Consider the following 23,918-nt stretch of genomic DNA (forward strand, 5'->3'; position numbering starts at 1 on the left):
GTCGCAGTTAATGTAATTTGTACTCTTTTCAAAATTGTATATATGTAAAACACATCACGTAATATTAAAGATATATTCTGATACGATGCGCACGAGGCATATTCGATACGCGCCCAGAATGAAAAGTTTCATAAATAAGATAACTTATAAATGACTAGTACAAACTATTATATTATACGATCGTCGCTCTACGATCATCGCTCTGAGCTCGCAAATTCTCAGGTCAATTAATATTTAGAACGTTTACTGTATTGCATATGGAGCAGCGCCGTTAGTCGACAGATAAAATTTGCCACGTAATCTGAAAGGAACAAATTATTGAATCGATCCTTTTTATATACTATCCTCGGAAAAATTTATAACAAGGTATAAAAAAAAGAGACAACTTACGACGTAGAAGCGTATTCGCCCATCAATACGATCGGATTGTAATCGCAAAGTTGCTCCTTATATTTTTCCCAACTCTCACACATTCTCGCCTTGAAGCCCACTGTACTGCCAATGCTCTCGGTCATAAGCTGATGCGCTCGCGAATGGCTACAATAAGCTGTAACGTAAAGAGGCATTAAGATATGATCGTTCACAAGTCATCTTATCAATATTCTTTATAATAAAGATGCAATAACACGAATACTTTATACATAATACTTGCTTATTGTCGGCACAAAAGAACATCCAGGTTGAGGAATTTTGCCATCGTTGGGATAAAAATCGGCATGACCCAACGGCGCTAGAAATCCAAACGTCGGACCGCTGGTATGGATTACATCTACAAATTGAGCATCGGTCGGATCTAATCGATATTCCGGATCAACTATGCCGGATATGGTCTCGAACAAAGGACTCGCTGGATCCAATCCTTCCGGGAAAAAATTATAGATGCATTTTTAGCTGTCTTTCATTTGTAGTTATTTTCTACTATTTTTTCAATAGCATGTTTTAAAATATATAGCAATTCTAATTTACATATAACTTTGTATTTATTTAGTGTTTTTTGTCACTAATAAATATTTTGGAAAGAGAAATTATAATATATATATATATATATATATATATATATATATATATATATATATGATGTATATAATTATATTCTGGAAAGAATGATAAAAAATATACTTTTGTAGCATAAGAATGATGATAAGCAGTCTGTTCTACCTGTTATTCTTCCAATACGTCCATCGTGATAAGCTCCAGCGAAACCCGCTACGTAGGATCCTAGACTATGACCGCTAATGTGCACATCCTTGTACTCCAGATTTGAGTCCCGATTTAAGAACTCCAAAAATCGGCCTAAATATTCACCGACGAGACGCGTATTCTTAGCTGCTACTGGATAGGCGTCGGATGCCAAAATTCCCCAACCGATGACTATCACGTTCACATCCTGATAAAGCAGATACGCTAAAAATGCAATTAAATGTTACATCTTTATTTTCTTTTTTATTTTTATTCGGAAATGATGCTATGCATAAGAAGAGATAAGAGAACAGTCGAATATATTGTATTATAAAATCGCGCATAATGTAAAAAGGAACTTGGAGCTCTTCCGCAAAGTTTCTGTGGAGGGAGAGCGAGCAAAAAGTTGCAAAAACGATTAATTAAACTGTTATCGCGCTGACTCTTGAACCGACAACGACGTCGATTCCGCATTTACCGAAATAGGCTGACCCTGATTGTTTATAAAAGTAGTAGTAGCAGTAGTAATAGCAGCAGTAAAAAAATATACAAATTACGACGCAATATCTATGTCTACTCACCATCTATTAAATCTCGTATCCAGCCTTCGTTCCCGATATCGCTGAATCCGTGGACGATCAACTTAGTTGGTCTGCTTTCGTTGAAGTGCGATGCGTACAACACCTCGGTATTATTCAAAAACAATTCTTCTTCGCCGAATGGGTTCTCTCTGCGAAAAATAATACCATAATGACGATTTGTATTGCAAATTTATCGTATTGCAATGTTAGACGTTTCGGATATTACAAAAGTTAAAAAATATAAAAACGCAGCCAAACACCGTGATAATTTTATCATCACGGATGTAGGTTTCAAAATTTGTTATTTTCTTCGTATAATATAAAAAAAAATTAAAATGTCGAAGTGGCGTTACTTCCTTGCTATTCGTCTTGTCAGAAAAAGAGAAAGAAAAAATGCAAAAGAGAGGGGAATCAATCCGAGGACGCGATATTGAGGCGTCAATGCGACGCGACGCGATGTGGTGCGGCATGGCGCCTCGATGCTCGATAGTCAAACGTCAGCGCTGAGAATAGAATTCTTGCTGATTGCATGTATCATTAAAAAACTGATGCATCCTCCACGGGGCAGTCCGCGATAAGTAATACCACGGTGCATGAAAATTAGTCGCGTCGACATATGATTGATTCTCGATCGGTGCTAAAGAGATACTTTCCAATTTTTTTTTTGCGAATATATAAAATATAATTATTTGAAGAATACTGAGAAGATTTTTTTATATGAATAATATAACGATGCACGTGTAATTAGAACAAGTACTCTACAATATATTATGCAATTTGACTTTAAATCAATTATAAGCCAAATATAATTGCGCGAATGACTTTCTCTTTCCCCTTCGAACAAGTCATTACTTGTAACAATTCTTTTTCGTTCCTTCGTCTAAATGTCTGAAGATATGTTATTTTATATATATTGTACAATAAATATTATATAATATTATATATAATATTTATTATATGTACATAATTAAATATAATATAATATTGTAGCATAATTTATATTATATAACATTTAATATTTTATATTAATAATATTATAGATTCATATTTTTATATCTCATTGTAAATTGTCATCTCGTAATAATAAAGGATTGTACGCACCTAGTGTATAATTTGAAAGTCGCCGGTTCGCGTTCAAATACTGTCTCGATAATTGATGCCCGTGCGTTGTCGTTTAGTCTATTTTCCGGATATGCATATATCGCTAGAATTAACAACTGAAGGATTAATCGACATCAATCGAAATTCGAAGAGAAAAAAGAGATTTTATATATCAGATATTTGAGATTTCAAATCGATAATCAACGATTACCTGACCAGGCGAGGAAGATGGTCGAAAGGATGAGAAATTCGAAGAGTGACATGTCTTTGAATGGGATGCTGCACGACACACCAGTCATCTCCACGAGATGCACCGGATTACTACTACTTTAACTTGGTCGGCTTAACGTCTCGGTCCGTCATTCATCCCGAACGCTTTCTTTTTGTTCGTCGATCAACTCTCGAGAATACGATAAGAATGCTTAACTCATTAACACATTCATTACCATAACGCTGATTTTAAGGACGGTCCAACCGATAAGTAAATTTATGTAGTATATATTTTTAATTAAACACAGAAACAATAATTTCAAAATATTTAACAATCAATGGATTGTATAGCATTAACACGTCAACTCTTTCTTTCTGTGAGAAGAATGCATTTTCGAAATTTTCCTAAAATAAATTTAATTCCATAAAAAATACAATATCTCTTATTTATATCTTTTTCGTAAAATATTATATTGCATAAATACATCAAAATAATGTTTTTAAATTTAAAATTTTTATTTTAAACTTTTTTTATAAAGAATTGGCATTTAGAATATCAATCATTAAATCATTTTGCTCCATCTATATAAATCTTAATAAACTATCTGCTACCATTAAATGAGATACTGTTGAAAACCTTAAAGATCAACAAAATGAAAAAGAATTGCTAAATTATATTCAGCTAATACTTTAAATTAGCATATTTTATGTTAAAGATGTTTTATATATTTAAATTTTAAAAGTTGTATTATATATTAAATTTTATTAAATTTTATCTAAAATAGTAATATCTCATAAAACATTTTTTGGAAAAATAATAAATATTTTTTATATATTTTATAAATAACAATTTTATTTTTCTTTATTTCGATAAATTCATTATTTATTATAGTAGAACTGCGAATAATATACATATGTATATGTACATTTATAACCTTATGATTTCCTTACCAAGTTTTCATTATTAGGAATTCTTTTCTAATTGCAAAGATATATATTCTTAAATATGATGCGTGTATATGTATGTTCAAAGATAAAATATAATTCGAATTTTTCGAAATTAAAAATTCCAATTTATTTCTAATTTCTGCAAAACTATGGTCTCATATGTGTATACAATATAATTATCTCTCATTTTTTATTTCCTTGAAGAGAAAAAAGGAGAAAGAGATTTATATCTTAAATATATTTCAAGATGTAAATTAAATCTATTTAAAAAATGTTGTCATTCTGTTCTTTAAAAATCTTTTTACAATCACAAGGAAATTTAACGATTTAATTCTATTATGCGTACATTATGTTGATAATTATTTTGAAAAACTCATATATTTCATATATTTTTAAAATTCTAAATTAACATATTATTTCAGTAAAAATATATATTTTTTCCGATTAATGTATAAACTTTTCTTTATTCTCAAAAACAGATTATAATCGACTATAATTTATATATTGTTATCACTTAGCAACTAAAAAATAATATTTGTATTATATTTGCAAATATATAGACATTGTATGTTGCAACCGTTTTAGACTAAAGATTAATGACTGTGTATTATACATTGATAGATATTACATGATACACGTTTATGCCCTTGTATTTGTTTATATCCTAAATACTGATGACTTTGTAAGTCGACTTCCTCTTCAAGTTTCGTTATCGAAAATATGTTTCTAACAATGTTAATAAAAGTGTTGTGTGCCTTGAAACTAAAATAACTCAGAAAAGAACCAGAACGACTTTTCTAATTTCTGGAAAACAATAGTATCAAGTAAGTATGCACCGATCTTTAATACCGATTTATTTGAAACACATGTCTTATATCGAAAAAAAAGTTAAATCTTAACACATATCACTCTCATTCTATTGTATTTTTTTAAAATTGCAAATATATAGAAAAACATATTACATACAATTTTATTATGCAAGGATTTTTTTATGTCAACAATTTCTTTAAAACTTATGTATAATATATGTATGTGAAACTATATATATACAGAGTGTTCCTAAATTCGCGATAAATATTTTAATGGCAAATTCTTTGTAACATTTTAAGACGAAAATTCTAATACGAAAATGTCGAGGCTTTTAATAGTTTTCAAATGGGAAAAGTTTAAAGATCACGATTTTTAATGAAATTCTTGAGTATTTTCACAATAATTTCACCAATATCAAAAGCATTCGATTCATGGAAGCATCTTTACTATTAACCATTTTGCCACCCCTGAACGCGCGAAATTGTAGCCCTGCATTCATGATCTTTAAAGTTTTCATTTGAAAACTATTATAGCACATTTTCGTATTAAAATTTTCGTCTTAAAATGTTACAAAGAATTTGTCATTAAAATATTTATCGCGAATTTAGGAAAAAACACCTTGTATATATTATATAAAAATGTACATAAAAATTTATATATATATTAAAAATTAAATTTTTATGCATTTAGATATTCATTTCGAGATAAACAGGAGTAAATCCCAGGAGTTACAGTCTATATAAATGGATCTAACTAGGAACACACGAAGAAGAACCAAGAAAATAGAAGAAAATGATTGTATATTAAAAGATTTAGTACATTTACTAAAAAATAAGTTAGAAAAATATTATATTAAATATTATATTTCGGAGATTGAATTGTTAAAAAAATTTCCTCCGCACGATGTGATTCTTCCTGTAGTAAACTTTAGTCCAAGAGTAATCATTGAACATATGAGAAATAGACATGAACACACTAAATATATGATTGAAGAAGAACTTATTCCATTAAAATATTATCTGTATAGATACAAACATAATGAAGGCATCAAATGTTATAAGTTTACTAATAATATGTCTCTCCCTCATGATATTTTCACCATATGTTATTTACATCATTTAAAACTTGCAACAAAATTTGAAGGCAATGAATTGGAACTAATTGAAAATGTATCTAAAATAATGATAGACAAATATAAAATTCAGATGATAAAGAAAGATGATAATAAAAAGATAAAGAAAGATGATAATGAAAAGATAAAGAAAGATGATAATGAAATGATACTTACTGATCCCAAAGCAATTACTGAGACTAGAATAACATATAGTTTTCCAAGTATATCATTTCCGATGTATCATTTTCTTGTTTCTAAACATAATTATAAATGTCAAACCTTATTTAACTTTTCAGAAACTGTTGATTTAAGAGTAGCATTTTTTGGCTTTTATGTAAAAAGATATTTATGGTTATCTAATGTGTTTTCTTCAATTATTCCTAGATTAGATACATATCTTCCTTTGGCATATTTAATAGCTCAAGCCATTAAATCAGAAAAAATGTACTATTTCGCAAACCCAAAGAAGAGAACGAGGTCATTAACAGAAATTTACAAATGTGTCCAAAGATTATATTACTCTGAGGCCTTCCCTATGTCTTTAAAATTGATGTTATGTGATACATGGAACATTGTGCACATAAATGATAACAATTGTAAATATGCTTCTTTCTTTAGAGATTGTCGAAATTACGATATAAATACAATACGCATGTTTGGTTTAAACGATCCCAATTTACAAAGCATACTTTCTATATTATAAAAATAGTTTGGCTTTCCTCTCCCATTATATATATTATATACAGATACAAATACTTATTGTGCGACATCGTCAAAGATTAATGACCACGTCACATGCTCCACGATTAATTGAAAATGTATTTATATGACGGCATTTATATAGAAAACAAGAACTTCTTTTGTGACGATATTTTTTACATCAACTTGTATGTATTTGAATCAATGTATTTTTAAAACTTTATTAAAATTTTTATATGATTAGCGACCAAAATTGACAAGTATTATCTAAAATTGACAAGTATTATCTAAAATTAAAAAGTATTATGTAAAATATCTAATCTACTTCCTATTTTTAAAAGAAAGAGAAATGCCCTTGTCTTTAAACACTTTTAAAGACGGGAAAAAGAATAGACATTCCTTTGTCTCCAAAACAATATACATATACAGGATGATTCTGAACAAACATTTGTCTTTAAAATATCAAATTCTTGAATGAATTCTAAGACGATTTTTCCTCTTGCAAAATTTTGCCCGGAGCTTATTTTTTAAACTATAAAGGAAAATAGTTAACTAATTACGGAACGAGTACGAGAGGTAGACAGGGACAGCGCGATATAGGCGATTACGTGGGGTGCTCGCCGCGATCAGCTGATTGCTATACGCGATGAGTGTAGCAATCAGTGTGTGTGTGTGTGTGTGTGTGTGTGTGTGTGTGTGTGTGTGTGCGTACACATTCTCTCTCAAAAATCGTCTTAGAATTCATTCAAGAATTTGATATTTTAAAGACAAATGTTTGTTTAGAATCACCCTGTATATTGTGTAACATATTATATTGTAAAGATTAAAATCGACACATTCTGATGATTTAATAATTTTTTTCAAGTTATGACACAGAAATCTTTCCTCATTCAGAAACAGATTGCAATTGATATATATTTATTGCAATCGTTTGATATAAAAGAGAATATAGTATCTATATTGTTTTTGCAAACATACACATTTCTCTTATATCCAAATATATTTCGTACAACGTTATTTTTAGACAGTTGTTGAATAAAATTTTCGTGACAATTATTTTATATACGTATATTGTAACTTATATGCTTAATATATGCATTTTGTGTTATAATCTGCTCGAGAAGTACATAATTGCAAAATTAAATCGGTCACTTTTCTATAGCATCAGTACAAAAGATACTGTAGCGATTGCATTACCCATAAATCAGGGAAATCATTACTTCAGTAAACAAAAGCATATACAAGTATTATCAAATTTTGTTATTTTTGTTATTTTATATTTCAATAATTTTGTAAAAATCAACAAAACAGTTAGTGGAAAAAATGATAAAATATTTATTTCTTTACTCGGTTTCTTTTATTCTTGTATTTTTGGGGAGTGACGCAATATTTTTGACCGGTACTGTAGCAATAATGCTTACACATAACTTAATTAATCAAAGATCCGATATTTTGCAGCCTGTAATGTTTAATGAAATTAATCTATATACCGTAGATTTGTCACACTTTGTTTATATAAGCGAAAAATATATCGAAAAATTTTAGTTTTACTTTATAAAAATCTATACAAAATTATTACTACATTTTAGTTTTACTTTATAAAAATCTATGCAAAATTATTACTACAAATTATTACTACATAAGAAATGCCTTAAGTGAAATTTATTTTGTTAAGAATTTTATGTGGCATTTTGTACTATATAAAATTTAAACAAAATATTCACTACATAAAATGTGCGTAACATGAAATTTATTTTGTAAAAGACATTTTATATATAGTACTTTTTGTAATATTATACAAAAAGCTATGCAAAATAATCATTACATAAGATATGCGTAATATAAAATTTATTATTTTGTAAAAGGTATTCAACACACACATACACTCACACATGTACTCAAACTCTATAAAATAAATTATACATATGAGATCATGATTAATAATGTAAAAAATTAGTTCACTTTTATTATTGTCGTTTGAATGAAAATATAATTGGCATTTTTTAAATTCGTTTTTAGAAGATAAAAAAAACTCCCAAGAATATGAATTCTTATTTTATTGTCCAAAATAAATCATTATTTAATAATAATATAATAATTAATTTTTTATGTAATATGACTTTATGCATTTTAAGACATACTTCGACACATAATATTCAATTTATTGTAAAAATTATCTATCAAAGAGAGAGAGAGACAGATTTGATTGTTTTGCAATAAATATTTTTTTTTATATATTTATTATATTATTATGTATATTTTTTTAAGATACTGATAAACAACAAAATTATTATAGTTTGCCCTTTTATCGATTCCATGTTAATACAGCAGCACGTTAGAGTGTCACACACATCCCAAGTTTTATAAAATTGAAAATATCATCAGTGAATAATTCTATGTAGATGAAACGCTACTATTAAAATTAGCGCATGCATATCATAAACAAAATGAAAATAAATAAAGCGGTTTTCCAATGCATGCATATCATAGACGAGATGAAAATAAATAGAACTATTCTCCAATCCTCCATAAGTCAAATATACTCCATGAATTAATTTTTCTCTCTCCCTCAAACAAATTTTTAGTCAATACTACAATAATTCTTTATCATTTCTTCGCCTAATGATTTGGATGTTATTTTATATATATATATATATATATATATATATATATATATTGCATAATAAATATTATGTAATATTTTGAAAGTGTAATAGTTTGAAAATGGCCGGTTCGCGTTCAAAGTGTTCAAGCACTGCTTCGATAATGGATGCTCGTGCATCGTCGTTCAGTTCTATTTTCCAGATATACATATATCGCTGGTATTAACAACTAAAGGATTAATTGAAATTCGAGAAGAAAGAAAAGATTTTATATATCAGTTGAGATTTCAAATTGATAATCATGGATTATCTGATCAAGCGAGGAAGATGATCGAAAGAACGAGAAATTCGACGAGTGACATGCCTTTGAATTGGATGCTGCACAACACATTAATCGTCTCCACGAGATGCACCAGATTACTATTACTTTAACTTGGTCGGCTTAACATCTCGATCATTCATCCCGAACGCTTTCTTTTTGTTCGTCGATCAACTCTCGAGAATACAATAAGAGTACTTCACTAAAACGTTCATTATCATAACGCTGATTTTAAAAACGGTCCAATAAGTAATTGTATATTTGCGCAGTATATATTTTTAATTAAACACAGAAAAAATAATTTCAAGATATTTAACAATCAGTGCATTGTATGTAGCATTAACACATCAACTCTCTCTTTCTTTCTGTGAGAAGACTGCATTTTTGAAATCTTCCTAAAATAAAAATTTAATTCCATAAAAAATACAATATCTCTTATTTATATCTTTTTCGTAAAATATTATATTGCATAAATTTATAGATCAAAATAATGTTTTTAACCCCATGCCCTACGATTTAAATTCTGACGGCGCGTGCCACAATCAACAGCAAGGGCGGTCACGCGTCGAGTCATTTAACGCTTCGTGATGTTTACTTTTGGCCCGATCTACAAATCACGAACCTGACATGTGTTTTTTACGTTTGGCTCGATCGACATACCACGGCCCTCACCCGTGGTTCTTCTGTTTGGCCCGATTTCCTTACCACGAGTCTCACACGATATTGTAGGCGAAGGGGTTAAATTTAAAATTTTTGTTTTAAACTTTTTTATAAAGAATTGGCTTAGAATATCAATCATTAAATCATCCTTCTCCATCTATATAAATCCTAATAAACTATCTGTTAACATTGAATGAGATACTGTTGATTGGCAAAACTTCAAAGATTAATCAACGAACACGTGTTTGTTATATCCTAAATATTTGACTTTGTAATTCGACTTCCTCTTCAATTTGTGTTCGTATCGAAAATACATTTCGATTTTAACTGTTAAAAGCGTTGTGTGCCTTGAAAATAAAGGAACTCAGTATTTCCAGCGAGACTTGCCTAATTTCTGGAAAACAATAAAATCAAGTATGTATGTATATCTTTATTTATATTAATCTTTATGTTATATATAAAACTTAAACATTAAATTTTTATGCATTTAGATGAAAATGGAAGAAATTATTGATAACCGAGGTTTATTAACATTTCTGATACATATATTAAATAATCTTGAATCTACGGGGGACACCCTTGCTAATATAATGGAAATAAGGCTCTGAAACGATTTTCTCCCCCAGTACCAGCATTCTCCCTATAACAAACGTAAGTCCAAGATTAATTATTGAGCATGTAATATGTCGATATGAAGGAGGGGAAGAGAGAGGGAAGGAGGGGAGAGGGGGAGAGAGAGAGGGGGGGAATATTGTTATACCAAATGCAATATAATAACTTGTGCTATCTCTTTTCCTTGGAAACATGCATGATTTTTATTGTTTAGCAACCATAGGTTTTTTGCAATTGATATTATCTTCTATCAAACGTCATTTATAATAATTGATCTGCTCTCGCGAAAAAGTTTGTCCAATATTTTCCGTCATGCTTATAATGTACTTTTCTAAAATTTCTTCGCTTAGAAGTTCGAAGGGAATAATTTTACTAATAATATTTGCTTCGGTGAAACTATCTTTTACAATATTTATAGTTCGGTTCATGTCTATACTATGCGTTAAATCGTCATTAATTTGCTCAATTTTAAAAACGGCCAATATGATAAACTGCCTACTACCGTATGTTTCTTGATATATTCTCACAAAATTTATGACATTTGTGGAATGCTCTGCTCTCAAATTCTCCAAGACAATAAAGTTCGAATACGAGGATGAAAAATCGTTGTCATTTCTTCTGTGAAGCCTTTTTCTTATAATATCCACCATATATGACTTGTCGACGCTTGTACCATCGATAAGAGCTATTACTTTTAAAAGAGGCGTATCTCGCTGAAGATATTCGGTCAAAACTCGTACGGTTTTATCATGATCAAGTATCTCTTTATCCAATTCAACAATATCAGGCGAAAAAATATCAGTGCATTTATCATTCTGATCTATATGCGAAAGTCCAAAATAGAAATACAAAAAAGTGGAAATACAGGTAGAAATGATATTGATAAGATTGTGAAACATTGCGACGGATATTTCCGAGAAATTTCATTTTTCGTAACTTCAATATCTTCCAGTTTTTTATCTTTTCGACCCTTGTTAGTTATCATAATTGGTTTCGAAGGAATGAGTTTTTTAATAATAATAATCTTGTTTAGTCCTAATAATATCAAAATAAGGAAAATTATTGATTTAAATCGCGCGACTACAGAAGTCCGCCGTGCTAATTCTTCGTCAAACTTTGATTGTGATGTAAATTCTGTAATATCCATTAATTTCTTATCTATTATAATTGTCATTTGATTTTTACTTAGTTGTAATGATTTCTCATCTGTCTCGTCAGAATTATCGATACTAAGAGGCTGGTACTACTCTTCTTCCATAATATCAGACTCGACAGATTCTCTGCGAAGAAAACATTAATCTGTTAACATAATAAGTTATATTGATATATGTTTGTATATTAATAAATCCATAGTTATTGTGCGAATCAGAAAATACAATCGAAAAACTTTTAGTCAACGAATTTAATTGACATTTATTCAGTCTTACAAATAAATAAATGTAAATTTTAGGGTGAACTTTACAAATTAAGATATCATTATAAACACATAAATATATAATCGCGTTTAGATAAAATGAAACAAATTAATAAACGCTTCTCAACGCGGCTATATAAAGACACAAAGTTTCCAAATATTTTACTATCTCGAACATCATTTCCTAAATATTTCTCTTACAGAAATATTTATTTTTTTTATTACACATAATACAATAATATTCAAAATTATACTCGATGTAATTCTAATCGAGAAATATAATACTAAATATAAACGACGCTTTAAGCGTCTACAATGGCCGTAGCATAAGGTTGTAAGGCCGTAGTCGTAAGAAATTAACCAATCCCAGTTTAAGTTCAGGAGAATAATCAACTGTGATTGGTCAATTTCTTACGACTACGGCCTTACAACCTTATGCTACGGCCATTGTAGACGACGCTTTATGTGACGTCTACAATGAGATTTTAAGGAGACTTAAGGCGTAAGACTTAAGATATTAACCAATCACAGTCGAGTATTCTCTTAATACTTGACTGCGATTGGTCAATTTCTTACGCCTTAAGTCTCCTTAAAATCTCATTGTAGACGCCGCTTTAGGGCCTTGGCACACAAATTATGTATTTTTGTGTGCCAGGGCCCTAACTCGTTAAAGGAGGATTTACATTTGGTCCAATGTCAGATGTATGACGTCCGATTGGATACAGTAAGCTTTGGACGCAATATAAATCCTCCTTTAACGAGCTAAACTGGTTAGAATAATGCATCACCTACAATAAGATTTTAAGGAGACTTAAGGCGTAAAGGCCATCACACACAAAATTGCATAGCGGCATATGCATAACATAAGACCATATGGACCAATGAGCATCGAGTATTAAGTCGCCATATTGACTTACATAACATAATACTCGATGCTCATTGGTCCATATGGTCTTATGTTATGCATATGCAGCTATGCAATTTTGTGTGTGATGGCTTTTAGGGTTAGCTGTCAAGTTAGGGATAGCTGTCTTGTATAGTCAGTTTCAAGTTTATTTGTACGTATATTCTTTGAGAATAAATATATTTTTATAATATTAATTAAAATAGGTAGGATACATGATATATATATATATATATATATATATATATATTTATCTTTATAGTATAGAATTTTAGAAATTATCGCTATCACTATAACATTGTTTTGTTGTGAAAACAATAGTAAGATGAAAATATTTGCTATATTGAGTATCTACATATTTTTAAAAATTTTTGTTAATTCTAGAGTTAAATCAGTCAACATAACCATGTCGCCTGAACCTACACATGAACCTATTCAGGAAAATCTGACAGTTTCTAATGCACTTTTGGATACAAGAATGATGAATGACGACGAGGACAGTGATGATGAGGATATAGGAATGGCAGGATATGTGCCACTATCTCAGGTATCTACTGATGCAGATCCTATATTGGATAGAGAAGAGGTAATTTTATCAAGTGATAAAATTCTTATTATTTCTAATAAAGACATTTGTAAAATTAATTAAATATTCTTTTCCTATTTAAGAATGATGAGTGGTTATCTGGATTTGACGAATCTACTCAAATAGCATCTGCTCATACAGCAGAGACCCAACAAGTAAGTTCTTTTTTTTTTTAAAGTAACCATTATAGAATTATTTATAAATCGTATTATTAATTATTAATAATCTAATTATTAATAATCGGATTATTAATAAATTTCTGATTGGAAGATATTTCTGTTTTATTCAATTTTGGACATTTTTTCAATTTTAACTCAAATTTGATTCAGTATTTATTATAAAAAGCATATAAGAAATTAGTCTCTCTATTTGTGTACAAACTTGTTTTTTTAATATAGTAGAGCACTCAATCAATTTAAATTATATTTCACATATTTCAGAATTGTTCTTCAGATATACTACAAGTTTGGTCGTGTTCGCACAATCGTTCTGATATTGACTTAGATGCATCTAAAATCAAGGAAGTTAAATCTGTAATGGCATCCATCACCCTTCCTGAAACTTCGATTCCACAATGGGCATCCACAATTTCAGAGGAACAATGGAAGGAGCAACTTCTTGTTCGTATTAAACAGATGCAAAACAAAGATCTGTAGAGTTTCTAAGTTGCAACATAGTCCCGATTGCAACATACAAAAGGTTCAAATCTTTATTATTTGTTACACATAATACGCAATATATATATATACAGGGTGAGTCAAAAGTATGTTTTAAAAATTTGTGAGCGTGTTCCTGGATAAAAAGGAAGAACAAATGTTCATATGAACATATGGTCGGAATTGCTTTGTTGTCGAGATAATGGACATAAATCAGCAGTATCAAATAATGCTTTATTTGAACGAAAAAAAACAAACAACAATAACAAAATTGTAAACGTTCAAATAAAGCATTATTTGATACTGCTGATTTATGTCCATTATCTCGACAACAAAGCATTTGCGACCATATGTTCATATGAATATTTGTTCTTCCTTTTTATCCAGGAACACGCTCACAAATTTTTAAAACATATTTTTGACTCACCCTGTATATCTATATATATATATATATATATATATATATATATATATATATATGGAAGTATTCAAATTATAATTTACTACAATGTTAAAAACTGTAGAAATAATTAAGCATGAGTCATATATATTTTAGCATTTAAATGTAAAATAAGGTACTTGGTTTTTATATTAACTAGATTAAGAGATACTGAATAAAATTATTTAAGCATTATCTCGTTAACTTATAGAATGTAAAATTGCAATGTGAAGGATAAAATCAAAATATATTAGTTATACAAATTATAATGAATATTACTATTTTTGCTTTTTTTTGTTTATATTATTTGGAAACAAATTATGAGTATATGATATATTAATTAATAAACATCGCTCGATGTGATATCGTGCTTATAGTGTCAATGAAATACATGATCTTATTTTAATACTATTATAATAAAACCTGAATTTATTATTGAATCGTTTCCGTTGCGCTTAAATCTTTCTTATTAATGTTTTATAGTCCATCATATATGTATTTATTGGAGAAGGCACAATATGATTTTATAACTCGAATTCTGCATCGATGGCAGCGGCTTTGACTGGATTGAGTTTCTTTCGTAAGGCAGCAACATCGTCTTCTATTTTTATCAATTTTCGATATTTCTAAAAAGAAATAAGTAAGTTATAAAGTTTCGCGAGAACATCCTACTCTTTCGCGCAATATTATATACTTCTGAGGTAGTTCCGGATGTAACATTCCAGATGTAAATCATGTAGCCTGGAATGCACAACATCGAGGAGAGACCTGCGAGCCACCCCAACAAATGGCTCCACCATGGAAATTCGTATGTAAGATATTTCACAGGAACAAACTTGATGATATTAAAGATGAAAACGCCCTATGTAAACAAAGGATAATAAAGTAATGTATATATACATATAAATTATATTATCCTAAATCATCTCATGGAACAAATTAAAAAAAGTTTCACCACACAAATAGCAGGCGTAGTAAATGTCCAGCATATCTTCCACCAGAAGCAGGGATAATAGCCTATCATGTCTCTTATGCCATCGTAAAATCGATCTACCCCGAATGCCCATGATACGGAAATGCATTCAAAAAACATCAGGAATAACAGGCAAAATCCGCTCACGGCGTATGTATCCAAGAGTTGAAACACATACATTCCGCCCTAAAGTAAAAAAAAATTAATGCATCAAGTAAATGAAGTTAATGGCCAAACTCTTTATGAAATATATAAAACACCAGAGATATATCTCAGATTATCATTAAACAGTACACATATGACAAATATATACTCACTTCCGTAATGCACAAAAGCCCAATTAAATAAGAGATCAGGCATACGATAGCGATAAACATTTCTTTTCGTTTTCTGAGAAGTCGCGGCCACTCGTCCACGGCGGCGGTGATAAAGCCTTCCATGGTGCAGAACTGGCGAATACGACTTATTTTTAATATTAACATTCATCTACGATAATTTTATGAAATTATATGAATGTTGATCCTTAGATTCGATGAATCTTACATTACCTGACTGTCTAAGCCTATCAGAAGAAGCATGAAGAAAAATAGACTCGACCAAATTGACGCTCCCGGCATTTGTAATACCGCTGAGGGATAAACTAAGAATGCCAGACCGGGTCCTGATCAAAATGACATAACAATATTATTATGTTGCCATAATATTGAAAGAGACGGAGAAGATAATACGAAATAAACACGAATAATTACCAGAAGCAGCTACATCGGCTACAGGTTTCTGTTGCTCATGAGCCATAAAACCGACTACAGAGAATATGACTACTCCACTAAGCAGACTGGTACAAGTATTCACTCCGCATACAATGAGAGCGTCTCTACAATATATTGATAAAACTTTATATAACAAATTTTTCACAAGAGACTTGGGTACTTCTGTACATTTGATAATAAAGTTAAAGGAAGATAAAAATCATGCTTAACGTGATATTCAGCAAATACACATAGTAAGCACAAAATTAAGTTCGTCATTTTTCACGCAAAGGAAAAAGATATTTACTTGTAAACGTTATTGTTGAACTTGTTGTAACTGCCTAGAGCTACCAATGCACCTAAACCGAGAGCGTAAGTGAAGAATATTTGCGTTACCGCGTCTATCCATACCTATATATGAAATAATTGTGAATGTAATAATTATATATTTTGATTTATATAGCTATATATATATATATTAACGAGAAATTAATAATGTGACAATATTACCTCGGGATCACCGAGTTTTGAGAGATTTGGTGTAGCATAATATTTCAAACCTTGCGAAGCACCGGGAAGTGTCAGGCCTCTTATGAGCAGCACTGCTAGTAAGGCGTACGGAAAAAGAACCGTGAAATAGACGACCTACATTACATCATGTATATAATTTACAGTTTTATATTCGAAAACGAAAATTCGAGTTTGCAAGAATCCGCTATACCTTGCCGGTCCATTTGACGCCTTTCCAGATGCAAAAGTAGCACATGATCCATACGACTGCGAGCGTACCAGCTAGTTCCCATCTTATACCACCCACGGCTTCGATGCCAGTTGAAATCTGCAGGGTCCGTCTCCTTTTCGTGAAAGAAAACGCGAATTATAATTAATTAAAGCATGAAAAAGACTAATAACTTACTCCCAAAATTCCTTGACTGGGTCCTTCAGCAGTTCGTGGCTCAAATTCCCGAGAGATGTAGCGCATATGATATCGTTCGGCCAGTAATCATTCTGCCAGCATGAAACATTTAAACGTTCATCTGGTGTGATGCAGTAGCGCGTGTTCCATGAATTGTCGCACGTTCTCCAGGGTACATCTGCACAAAATTTACATCAGACAGATATAACAATTTCTATTAGATTTCTATTAGATTTTATATAAACTGACGATTAAATATTAAGATTGATTTCAGAAAAAATATCGGAGCATATTGAAATGCTTTATATATGCTCACCGGCTTGTAAAGAGACTAAGAAGTAGAAGAGTGCCCAAGCGAGAATGATGATATAATACACATTGGTCCAGCAGGAGAGCACGCAAGTCGCATATCCAATGCCTATTAAGAAATCAGCATTGTCATTGTCGCCTAATGACGAAATACTTTATGCTCTAAGAGTGTTTTGTAAAATTACCTTTAAAGATTGGTGCTATCTTAAAGACACCTAAACCACCTATCGTCAGCATTTGTCCCAAGGACAATTCCATTAGGAACATGGGTATACCGGCCAATGCGAGCGCGATGAAGTAGGGCACCATGAAAGCACCGCCGCCATTCTTGTAGCAGAGGTAGGGAAATCGCCACAGATTTCCTAAACCTATCGCTAATCCCACGACGGATAAAATAAATTCGATCTTTAAAAGAAAAAGATTATACTTATTGATGAGATTCAAGTTAATTGGATTTACGTTATCTGATGTCTCACCTTGCTGCTCCAGTTTCCTCGTTCCGGTAGATCGTGGACTTTCTTGATGATGGAGGATTGTCGCAGACATTGTATGGCCTCAAATCGGAAGTCCGGCTCCTTTTCGCCATTGGGGAGAACTGGCAGTTCGTTGCTGGTAGGTTCGGCGAAAAGAGCCTTCAACTCCTGCACTGGATTTGCGGAACTCGTCGCCGGTTTCCGCGATAGAGGACTAGTGGATCTGTCTACCTTGGGACGACCGGTCGATCCTCTCGAAGGCATTATTTATAGCGGCGACGAAATCGCGGAACGAGATTGGGATTGAAGGACTCACCTCATCCTCCTAACCGATCGACTGCGAATGGAGATTAGCTCGACAGTACGTACTTCGTATTCTTCCTTGTGATTAAAATGCTAGAATATTTATGGCACGATTGTTGAATCAGTAAAATGGAAAATAATATAAAAATATAAGAATAGCCAAAAAATGATTGGTAATTGATTAAATTTAATTTAATTAGGAAGCTTTTATAATGCAACTTTTTCGTTTTATCTATGTCGACCTCGATAAACAGGAATCTCTTAAAAATGGCCGGACGTATTACGAAATTCCAAAAGAGTATATAGGAAATGGCAATAAGGCCCTAATATAAATAATATTTACGGGATCTCTCTTGTAATATTCATCGTGATCATCGTCGTCATCGCACATATATGAGCGCATACAAGGTATTACATATAGTAGACAAGGGTCTTGATGATGACGAACGATGAATAACGAGCCACTTCCGGGAATCATAGCATTCACCGAATACATTCTCGTCGTCACAACCTTGTCCTATTTTAATATTTAACTCACGATGCCCTGTGCACATTATATATCATCCGTCTTGTACCGTATGTCCTGTGACAACGATGTGCGATGGAAAATATTCATTTTTTTATTCAATCACGAATATTTTATGTGTATCAAACATGATTGCTATCAAACTATAGCTTAATTATCAAATTTGATTTTTCAAATCGAGCAATTCAATTTTCCAATTTTAGTAATTAAATATGAAGAAGAATGCGACATGCAAGAGAGACGGATAATTTTATTTTTATTTAATATATTTCTTTCTTTAAAGTTACATATAAGTTATATATGTATATATAACTTTAAAGAAGAAATAATAGATATAATCAATCATCGAGGGAACGACAGAAGTATTCATTTCGCATAGAACTCGCAAGTTCTCATACATACGTAGTTATTGAGTGATCTAATATGCGTTTTTCTTGTAAATATCCCTATTTCCTCTTCTCGGTATCCTTCTTGCACTGATCTTTATGTCTGTATCCTCAGCATCCTTGAAGCTCAATATTGCGTTTCTTTCGTGATCCTTTCAATGCAGGATCACTTCCGGAATCTTCGGCGCGGGGGATGTAAAATTTTTGAAGGAGAGCGAAATCACCCCTTTTGAGTAACGTCAGTCGAACGTTTAGCCGAGCGCGAATTCAAGGAAGGGCCCGCGCGGATGCAGAGATTTCTGCCGTACCCCGTCACGATCCACCCCACAATGACACTCGGTTCCCCTCGAGTATGAACGCACCTATCTTTCCATTCAACAAATTAATGTGTCACTCTATATTTAGGATCTCTCGTGCGGAGAGATTGACCGATGTACGTACGCGCGAATCACGCCGACTGATCGCGCGATACGATATTCTCTCTTTATTATTATTATTATCATCATCGTATGAATCCTTCGATGCGATAAAATTTCATCACCTTGAGGAATGTAGTTAAGGATAAAATGTTGCAAATACACGATCGGGGCAGTGATCAGATTATAAGATGATGAAACGAGTTTCGTCTTGGTGATCAAAATTTCTGGAAATCAATAAAAATCTCTGCAATAAATTACATATATATTTATATACATAAAAATATAAAATAAGCTCAGACAAAATATAATTATTTATTAAACAAAAGTTTTATTCTAGTTTTATATTTAATGCATCTTTCGATTATAATTCATAAATGCATTTAATTAAAGAGTTTGATGTAAATAAAAACATCCCTCTTTCTCTCTGTCTTAAAAAAATTATCTTTGATAACAAAAAATTTTAGACCGTCACAAATCCAACAATTTTATTAAAAAAATTTTTAATCGCGCATATAATCTCTCTCTCTCTCTCTCTCTCTCTCTTATTTTAAAAAATATATCTGTTCTTTTTCTTCTTAAATAAGTGAAATATATAAAAAGTTATATTTTTTTCCATCTTTAAAGATTTTGTATATGTTTCCTGTGTTTTCTTTCTTATATATATATTTTTAAAAATTTTTTATTCATTTTTTTCGGTTCGGCATTGATATTCCAAAGAAACCTGTGATAAAACAACAGTTTTATGTTAAAAATATACATATAATAATTTATAATAAATCATCTTTTTTAAACATTTAAATCTTGTAATTAACAAAGATTAATTTTATCTAATTTTCCCTCGTGTGCTACAACCTAACTTTACCGTAACCTAGTCTAACCTACCAAGACTCTTACGATATACCCGCGACAGTTGGATTTTCAAGCGGACACGTTATAATTGTAATAATAAAAACATCGTTATCGCGAATCATTTGCATATATTTCCAAAGTCATGGATGGAACTGGTAATACTGATGTCACTACAAAAGAGGCGTCACGATGTTTCGTCTGCGACGCCGAAATTCAGGGCCGTTTTTATGCCTTGGCTACATGCAGGACACAACATTCAAACAGCAGGGTAATCGAGAAACTTGGGGAATTGGTTGGCGAGAGGTGATAAATCTGCATTATTAACAGTCATAATTATTCTACAAAATAACGAAATATTATAAAAGAAGTTATTTTTTTCTCATAGATACATGGTTGTGATATCCGAGGACGATGTAATTTGTCGAAGTTGCGCCATTCTTATTAATCATCTTGATGGGATGGAGATGGAAATGCGTAACATTCGCGATCATGTCTTACAATTTTTAGAAGAGAAATATTCTCTGGAAGATGGGGAGCTCCGAGGTGGTGGCGACAAGCCAAAATCGTGTCAGCCACCACAGATCACAAAATCCAGTACAAAAGATATGGTCAATTATTGCAGTAAACAGAACAAGGTTGACCTAGAAACAGAAGAGAGAAAGAATAGTATATACTCGGAAGATACTAAGATACAGAAAAACTCTCACTCATGGTTGCAATGTGACAAGTGTAAATATACTACACATCCCAATTCTTTCAAGATGTGTCATCTGAGAGATCACACCAAGCAAAGAGAATTCTGTGATAAATGTGGATTATATATTTCTGAGAATCAGAGAGAGGATATAAGACATAGTTGTACCAAAACAAATAAATCAGAAAACAAAGAAAATGAGAAAGGTTGGATATGAAGAAAAATTATTAATGGAACACCTGTTTTCTTAATTATTATGATGCTATTGATTCGTGTTTTAGATAATTCTGATAAGAATGATTCAATGAAGACATTACTTTTGGAAAATACATTACAACCAACTTTGCCATTTATCCAAACTACACAACTGCCATTGATAGGTTTATCAAGTTCTGATCCTTTATATATTTCCAGTATACTACCAGACAGTAAGTAGTTTATTTTTAGTAAAATATTATCAGTAAGTAGTTTATTTTTAGTAAAATATCAGTAAATAGTTTATTATTAGTAGAATGATAAATTATTGTTAATAAATATATGTTTAATACAATATTTCTATTTTAAAAGATAATCCAACATCTTCTGAGCAGTCAATGTCTATTTCGCAATCAGTAAATATGGTTGATATTGACATTTCAAGGAATATGAAAAGAAGTTTAGAATCAAATCCTGTGCAAGAAATGGAAATAAAAAACAAAAAACAGGTATTGACTTTAACTGATGATGGATCTATGGAACTAGTGGAAGTATCATGTTGGAAGGAGATATAAATTAAAAATAATAAAATATATAAATTAAACATTAACATGACATTTTATTAACTATAGATATTAAAACTTTTGATTTTTATATTTTTTCATTATATTTATTGCAAATCTGCAAATATAACCTGGATACAAATCTAGTATTGTAATAAATAAGAAAATTATTAAAAATCTAATATTGTACGCAAAATAATTTTACTATTTATGTATATATAATTTTATTATTTGCATTCCTCTATTGTTTTGTTATGTATGTTGTATGACAATCTGTATGTAAGACATATATGAACATAAATAAATATTAGCAACAATAAAAGTCGGTATAGCATTCTCAAGTTTCTCTCTACATTTATGGTGTCCGTTTTTATCGACTCGGAACTCTCTTCTAGTGATATTTAAAGCGCAATGTTGATATCACTGCTATGACTGCTGTACAAAATGTTTTCTAAACTTTCTCAGGCGTCAGGACAATATGCCCATTAAAGCAAAGTGGCCGATCTCAGATTTCTCTTTAGTATTGGAAAATGACGACCATGGAAATTCACTTTTAGGAGAATTGGAATTGTTCTTTCGGAACTTTCGATTAAATGTCGCCGCCCAAATCGAGAAAAGACTCATTTACGAGAAAGGTACAGTCATTGTTATGTATTTTTACAAAATTATCAAAGACTATCGATGAAAAAGCTCACATACTATTATACTTATTAATATATTTATTAGTTTAACAATAAGTTGTTCATAAATCATATAAATATGAAAATCTTATGTTTTATATTATGTAGATTGCAGTAACAAGAAGTCTGTCAATACTACAAAGATAGCAGAGCTGCAACAGAAGATTGATACAATAATATCTGACATAGATGCTATCACGTTGCAAGAAGAAGTAATAGATAAAAAGATTTCTAATGTAATAAAGTCACAAGATAGTGTAAAGAATGAATTGGAAGAGGCAAAAAAGCAAAAAAATGCATTATCTTCTGAGATATTGGACTTAGAGCTGGGTGAGTATATTTATCTACTTGAATCAAAATCTGTAAGTTCAATATTATATGGTTTTTTATCTTGAAAATCTATTATTTTTTCTTAAGCATATATATGTTTTTCCAGAGATTGAAGAAACAAGAAATAAAAAATGTCTACAATGGGATGCTATTAAGCGAACATATAACATGTACAAAGTACGCTTGGACATGCATATAAGTCTTGAAGAGGAAAAAGATCATCAATACATAAAAGTTGCCTTTTTTATACATAATAAAAATACAAAGGATAAATATTTCGTTCAATTATCACACAGTAGTAACTGCTGGAAAGGTATGTAATATTCTTAAATATAAATTTAAAATGAAACAAATGTAATGAATTAATAATACTGAGTTGTTTGTATAATATTTTCAGTTGAACGTATTGAACCAAAATTAAAGAAAGAATATTTTAATGAGCTAAGCAGCATAGAAAACTTTTCCGAACAATTCAAAGTATTGGACATTACTTTGTTCTTATATGAGATACGAAGTATATTTCTAAAATATTACATATAAAATGTTGAAAAAAAAATTATTTATGAAAATTCCTAGAATAGCATATTTTATATAAAACAACATATTTTTATTCTATTTCTTCTAGCAATATGACTCTTATTAAAATAAAGATCTGTTTAAATGTTTATTCAATTATACAGATATTTTAGTATTACATCAATCTTTTTTTTATTTTCCC

The 23,918-nt window shown here is 30.7% G+C and overlaps 5 protein-coding genes, 1 long non-coding RNA gene and 1 pseudogene across 14 annotated transcripts; 3 read left to right on the forward strand and 4 right to left on the reverse strand.

Annotated features, from left to right (window-relative positions):
• Position 1: 1 nt before the first annotated feature.
• On the reverse strand, positions 2 to 3,222 carry LOC145964176 (pancreatic lipase-related protein 2). The gene is made up of 7 exons (XM_083086645.1): positions 3,073 to 3,222; positions 2,862 to 2,964; positions 1,761 to 1,909; positions 1,159 to 1,404; positions 653 to 859; positions 391 to 547; positions 2 to 301 (listed from the first exon to the last, which is right to left on the reverse strand). Exons 1-7 carry the CDS (start codon positions 3,158 to 3,160, stop codon positions 244 to 246), a joined length of 1,008 nt encoding a protein of 335 aa, XP_082942771.1. The 5' UTR covers positions 3,161 to 3,222; the 3' UTR covers positions 2 to 243.
• Positions 3,223 to 10,573: 7,351 nt separating this feature from the next.
• LOC145964252 (uncharacterized) lies at positions 10,574 to 17,645 on the forward strand. 6 transcript variants are annotated; one of them, XM_083086835.1, is made up of 8 exons: positions 10,574 to 10,638; positions 10,716 to 10,875; positions 13,539 to 13,740; positions 13,824 to 13,895; positions 14,181 to 15,475; positions 15,541 to 15,720; positions 15,802 to 15,958; positions 16,336 to 17,645. In XM_083086835.1, the coding sequence occupies exons 3-5, from the start codon at positions 13,561 to 13,563 to the stop codon at positions 14,394 to 14,396; spliced, it is 468 nt and encodes a 155-aa protein (XP_082942961.1). In that variant the 5' UTR covers positions 10,574 to 10,638; positions 10,716 to 10,875; positions 13,539 to 13,560; the 3' UTR covers positions 14,397 to 15,475; positions 15,541 to 15,720; positions 15,802 to 15,958; positions 16,336 to 17,645. The 6 variants fall into 6 exon arrangements, with proteins under 6 accessions (XP_082942961.1, XP_082942937.1, XP_082942919.1 ...); XM_083086811.1 differs by lacking the exons at positions 10,574 to 10,638; positions 10,716 to 10,875 and adding an exon at positions 13,180 to 13,308 and having other exon boundaries at positions 14,181 to 14,439; positions 15,319 to 15,475; XM_083086793.1 differs by lacking the exons at positions 10,574 to 10,638; positions 10,716 to 10,875 and adding an exon at positions 13,180 to 13,308.
• On the reverse strand, positions 11,040 to 11,821 carry LOC145969970 (uncharacterized; annotated as a pseudogene).
• Positions 15,064 to 19,817, reverse strand: Gat-1b (GABA neurotransmitter transporter-1B). Of its 4 annotated transcripts, XM_083086701.1 has the most exons (15): positions 19,487 to 19,814; positions 18,902 to 19,141; positions 18,259 to 18,651; positions 17,968 to 18,187; positions 17,790 to 17,891; positions 17,474 to 17,651; positions 17,279 to 17,411; positions 17,068 to 17,202; positions 16,865 to 16,968; positions 16,558 to 16,682; positions 16,357 to 16,469; positions 16,126 to 16,257; positions 15,791 to 15,994; positions 15,530 to 15,697; positions 15,064 to 15,461 (listed from the first exon to the last, which is right to left on the reverse strand). In XM_083086701.1, exons 3-15 carry the CDS (start codon positions 18,517 to 18,519, stop codon positions 15,360 to 15,362), a joined length of 1,977 nt encoding a protein of 658 aa, XP_082942827.1. In that variant the 5' UTR covers positions 18,520 to 18,651; positions 18,902 to 19,141; positions 19,487 to 19,814; the 3' UTR covers positions 15,064 to 15,359. The 4 variants fall into 4 exon arrangements, 3 of the variants coding, with proteins under 3 accessions (XP_082942827.1, XP_082942837.1, XP_082942819.1); XM_083086711.1 differs by lacking the exon at positions 18,902 to 19,141 and having other exon boundaries at positions 18,259 to 18,592; XM_083086693.1 differs by lacking the exon at positions 18,902 to 19,141.
• Positions 19,818 to 20,315: 498 nt separating this feature from the next.
• On the reverse strand, positions 20,316 to 21,563 carry LOC145964274 (uncharacterized). Its single transcript, XR_014436396.1, has 3 exons — positions 21,128 to 21,563; positions 20,772 to 21,050; positions 20,316 to 20,610 (listed from the first exon to the last, which is right to left on the reverse strand). It is a non-coding gene; the product is annotated as an uncharacterized LOC145964274 (long non-coding RNA).
• Positions 20,596 to 22,362, forward strand: LOC145964243 (uncharacterized). The gene is made up of 4 exons (XM_083086764.1): positions 20,596 to 21,041; positions 21,124 to 21,638; positions 21,714 to 21,860; positions 22,000 to 22,362. The coding sequence occupies exons 1-4, from the start codon at positions 20,881 to 20,883 to the stop codon at positions 22,200 to 22,202; spliced, it is 1,026 nt and encodes a 341-aa protein (XP_082942890.1). The 5' UTR covers positions 20,596 to 20,880; the 3' UTR covers positions 22,203 to 22,362.
• Positions 22,363 to 22,579: 217 nt separating this feature from the next.
• On the forward strand, positions 22,580 to 23,894 carry LOC145964249 (uncharacterized). The gene is made up of 4 exons (XM_083086779.1): positions 22,580 to 22,825; positions 22,979 to 23,200; positions 23,307 to 23,513; positions 23,598 to 23,894. The coding sequence occupies exons 1-4, from the start codon at positions 22,669 to 22,671 to the stop codon at positions 23,738 to 23,740; spliced, it is 729 nt and encodes a 242-aa protein (XP_082942905.1). The 5' UTR covers positions 22,580 to 22,668; the 3' UTR covers positions 23,741 to 23,894.
• The last annotated feature ends 24 nt before the right edge of the window (positions 23,895 to 23,918 follow it).

The sequence above is a fragment of the Camponotus vicinus genome, unplaced genomic scaffold, assembly GCF_025532165.1.
Source record: "Camponotus vicinus isolate PSW18456_S1 unplaced genomic scaffold, iyCamVici1.0 SCAF_1, whole genome shotgun sequence".
Taxonomy (NCBI): domain Eukaryota; kingdom Metazoa; phylum Arthropoda; class Insecta; order Hymenoptera; family Formicidae; genus Camponotus; species Camponotus vicinus.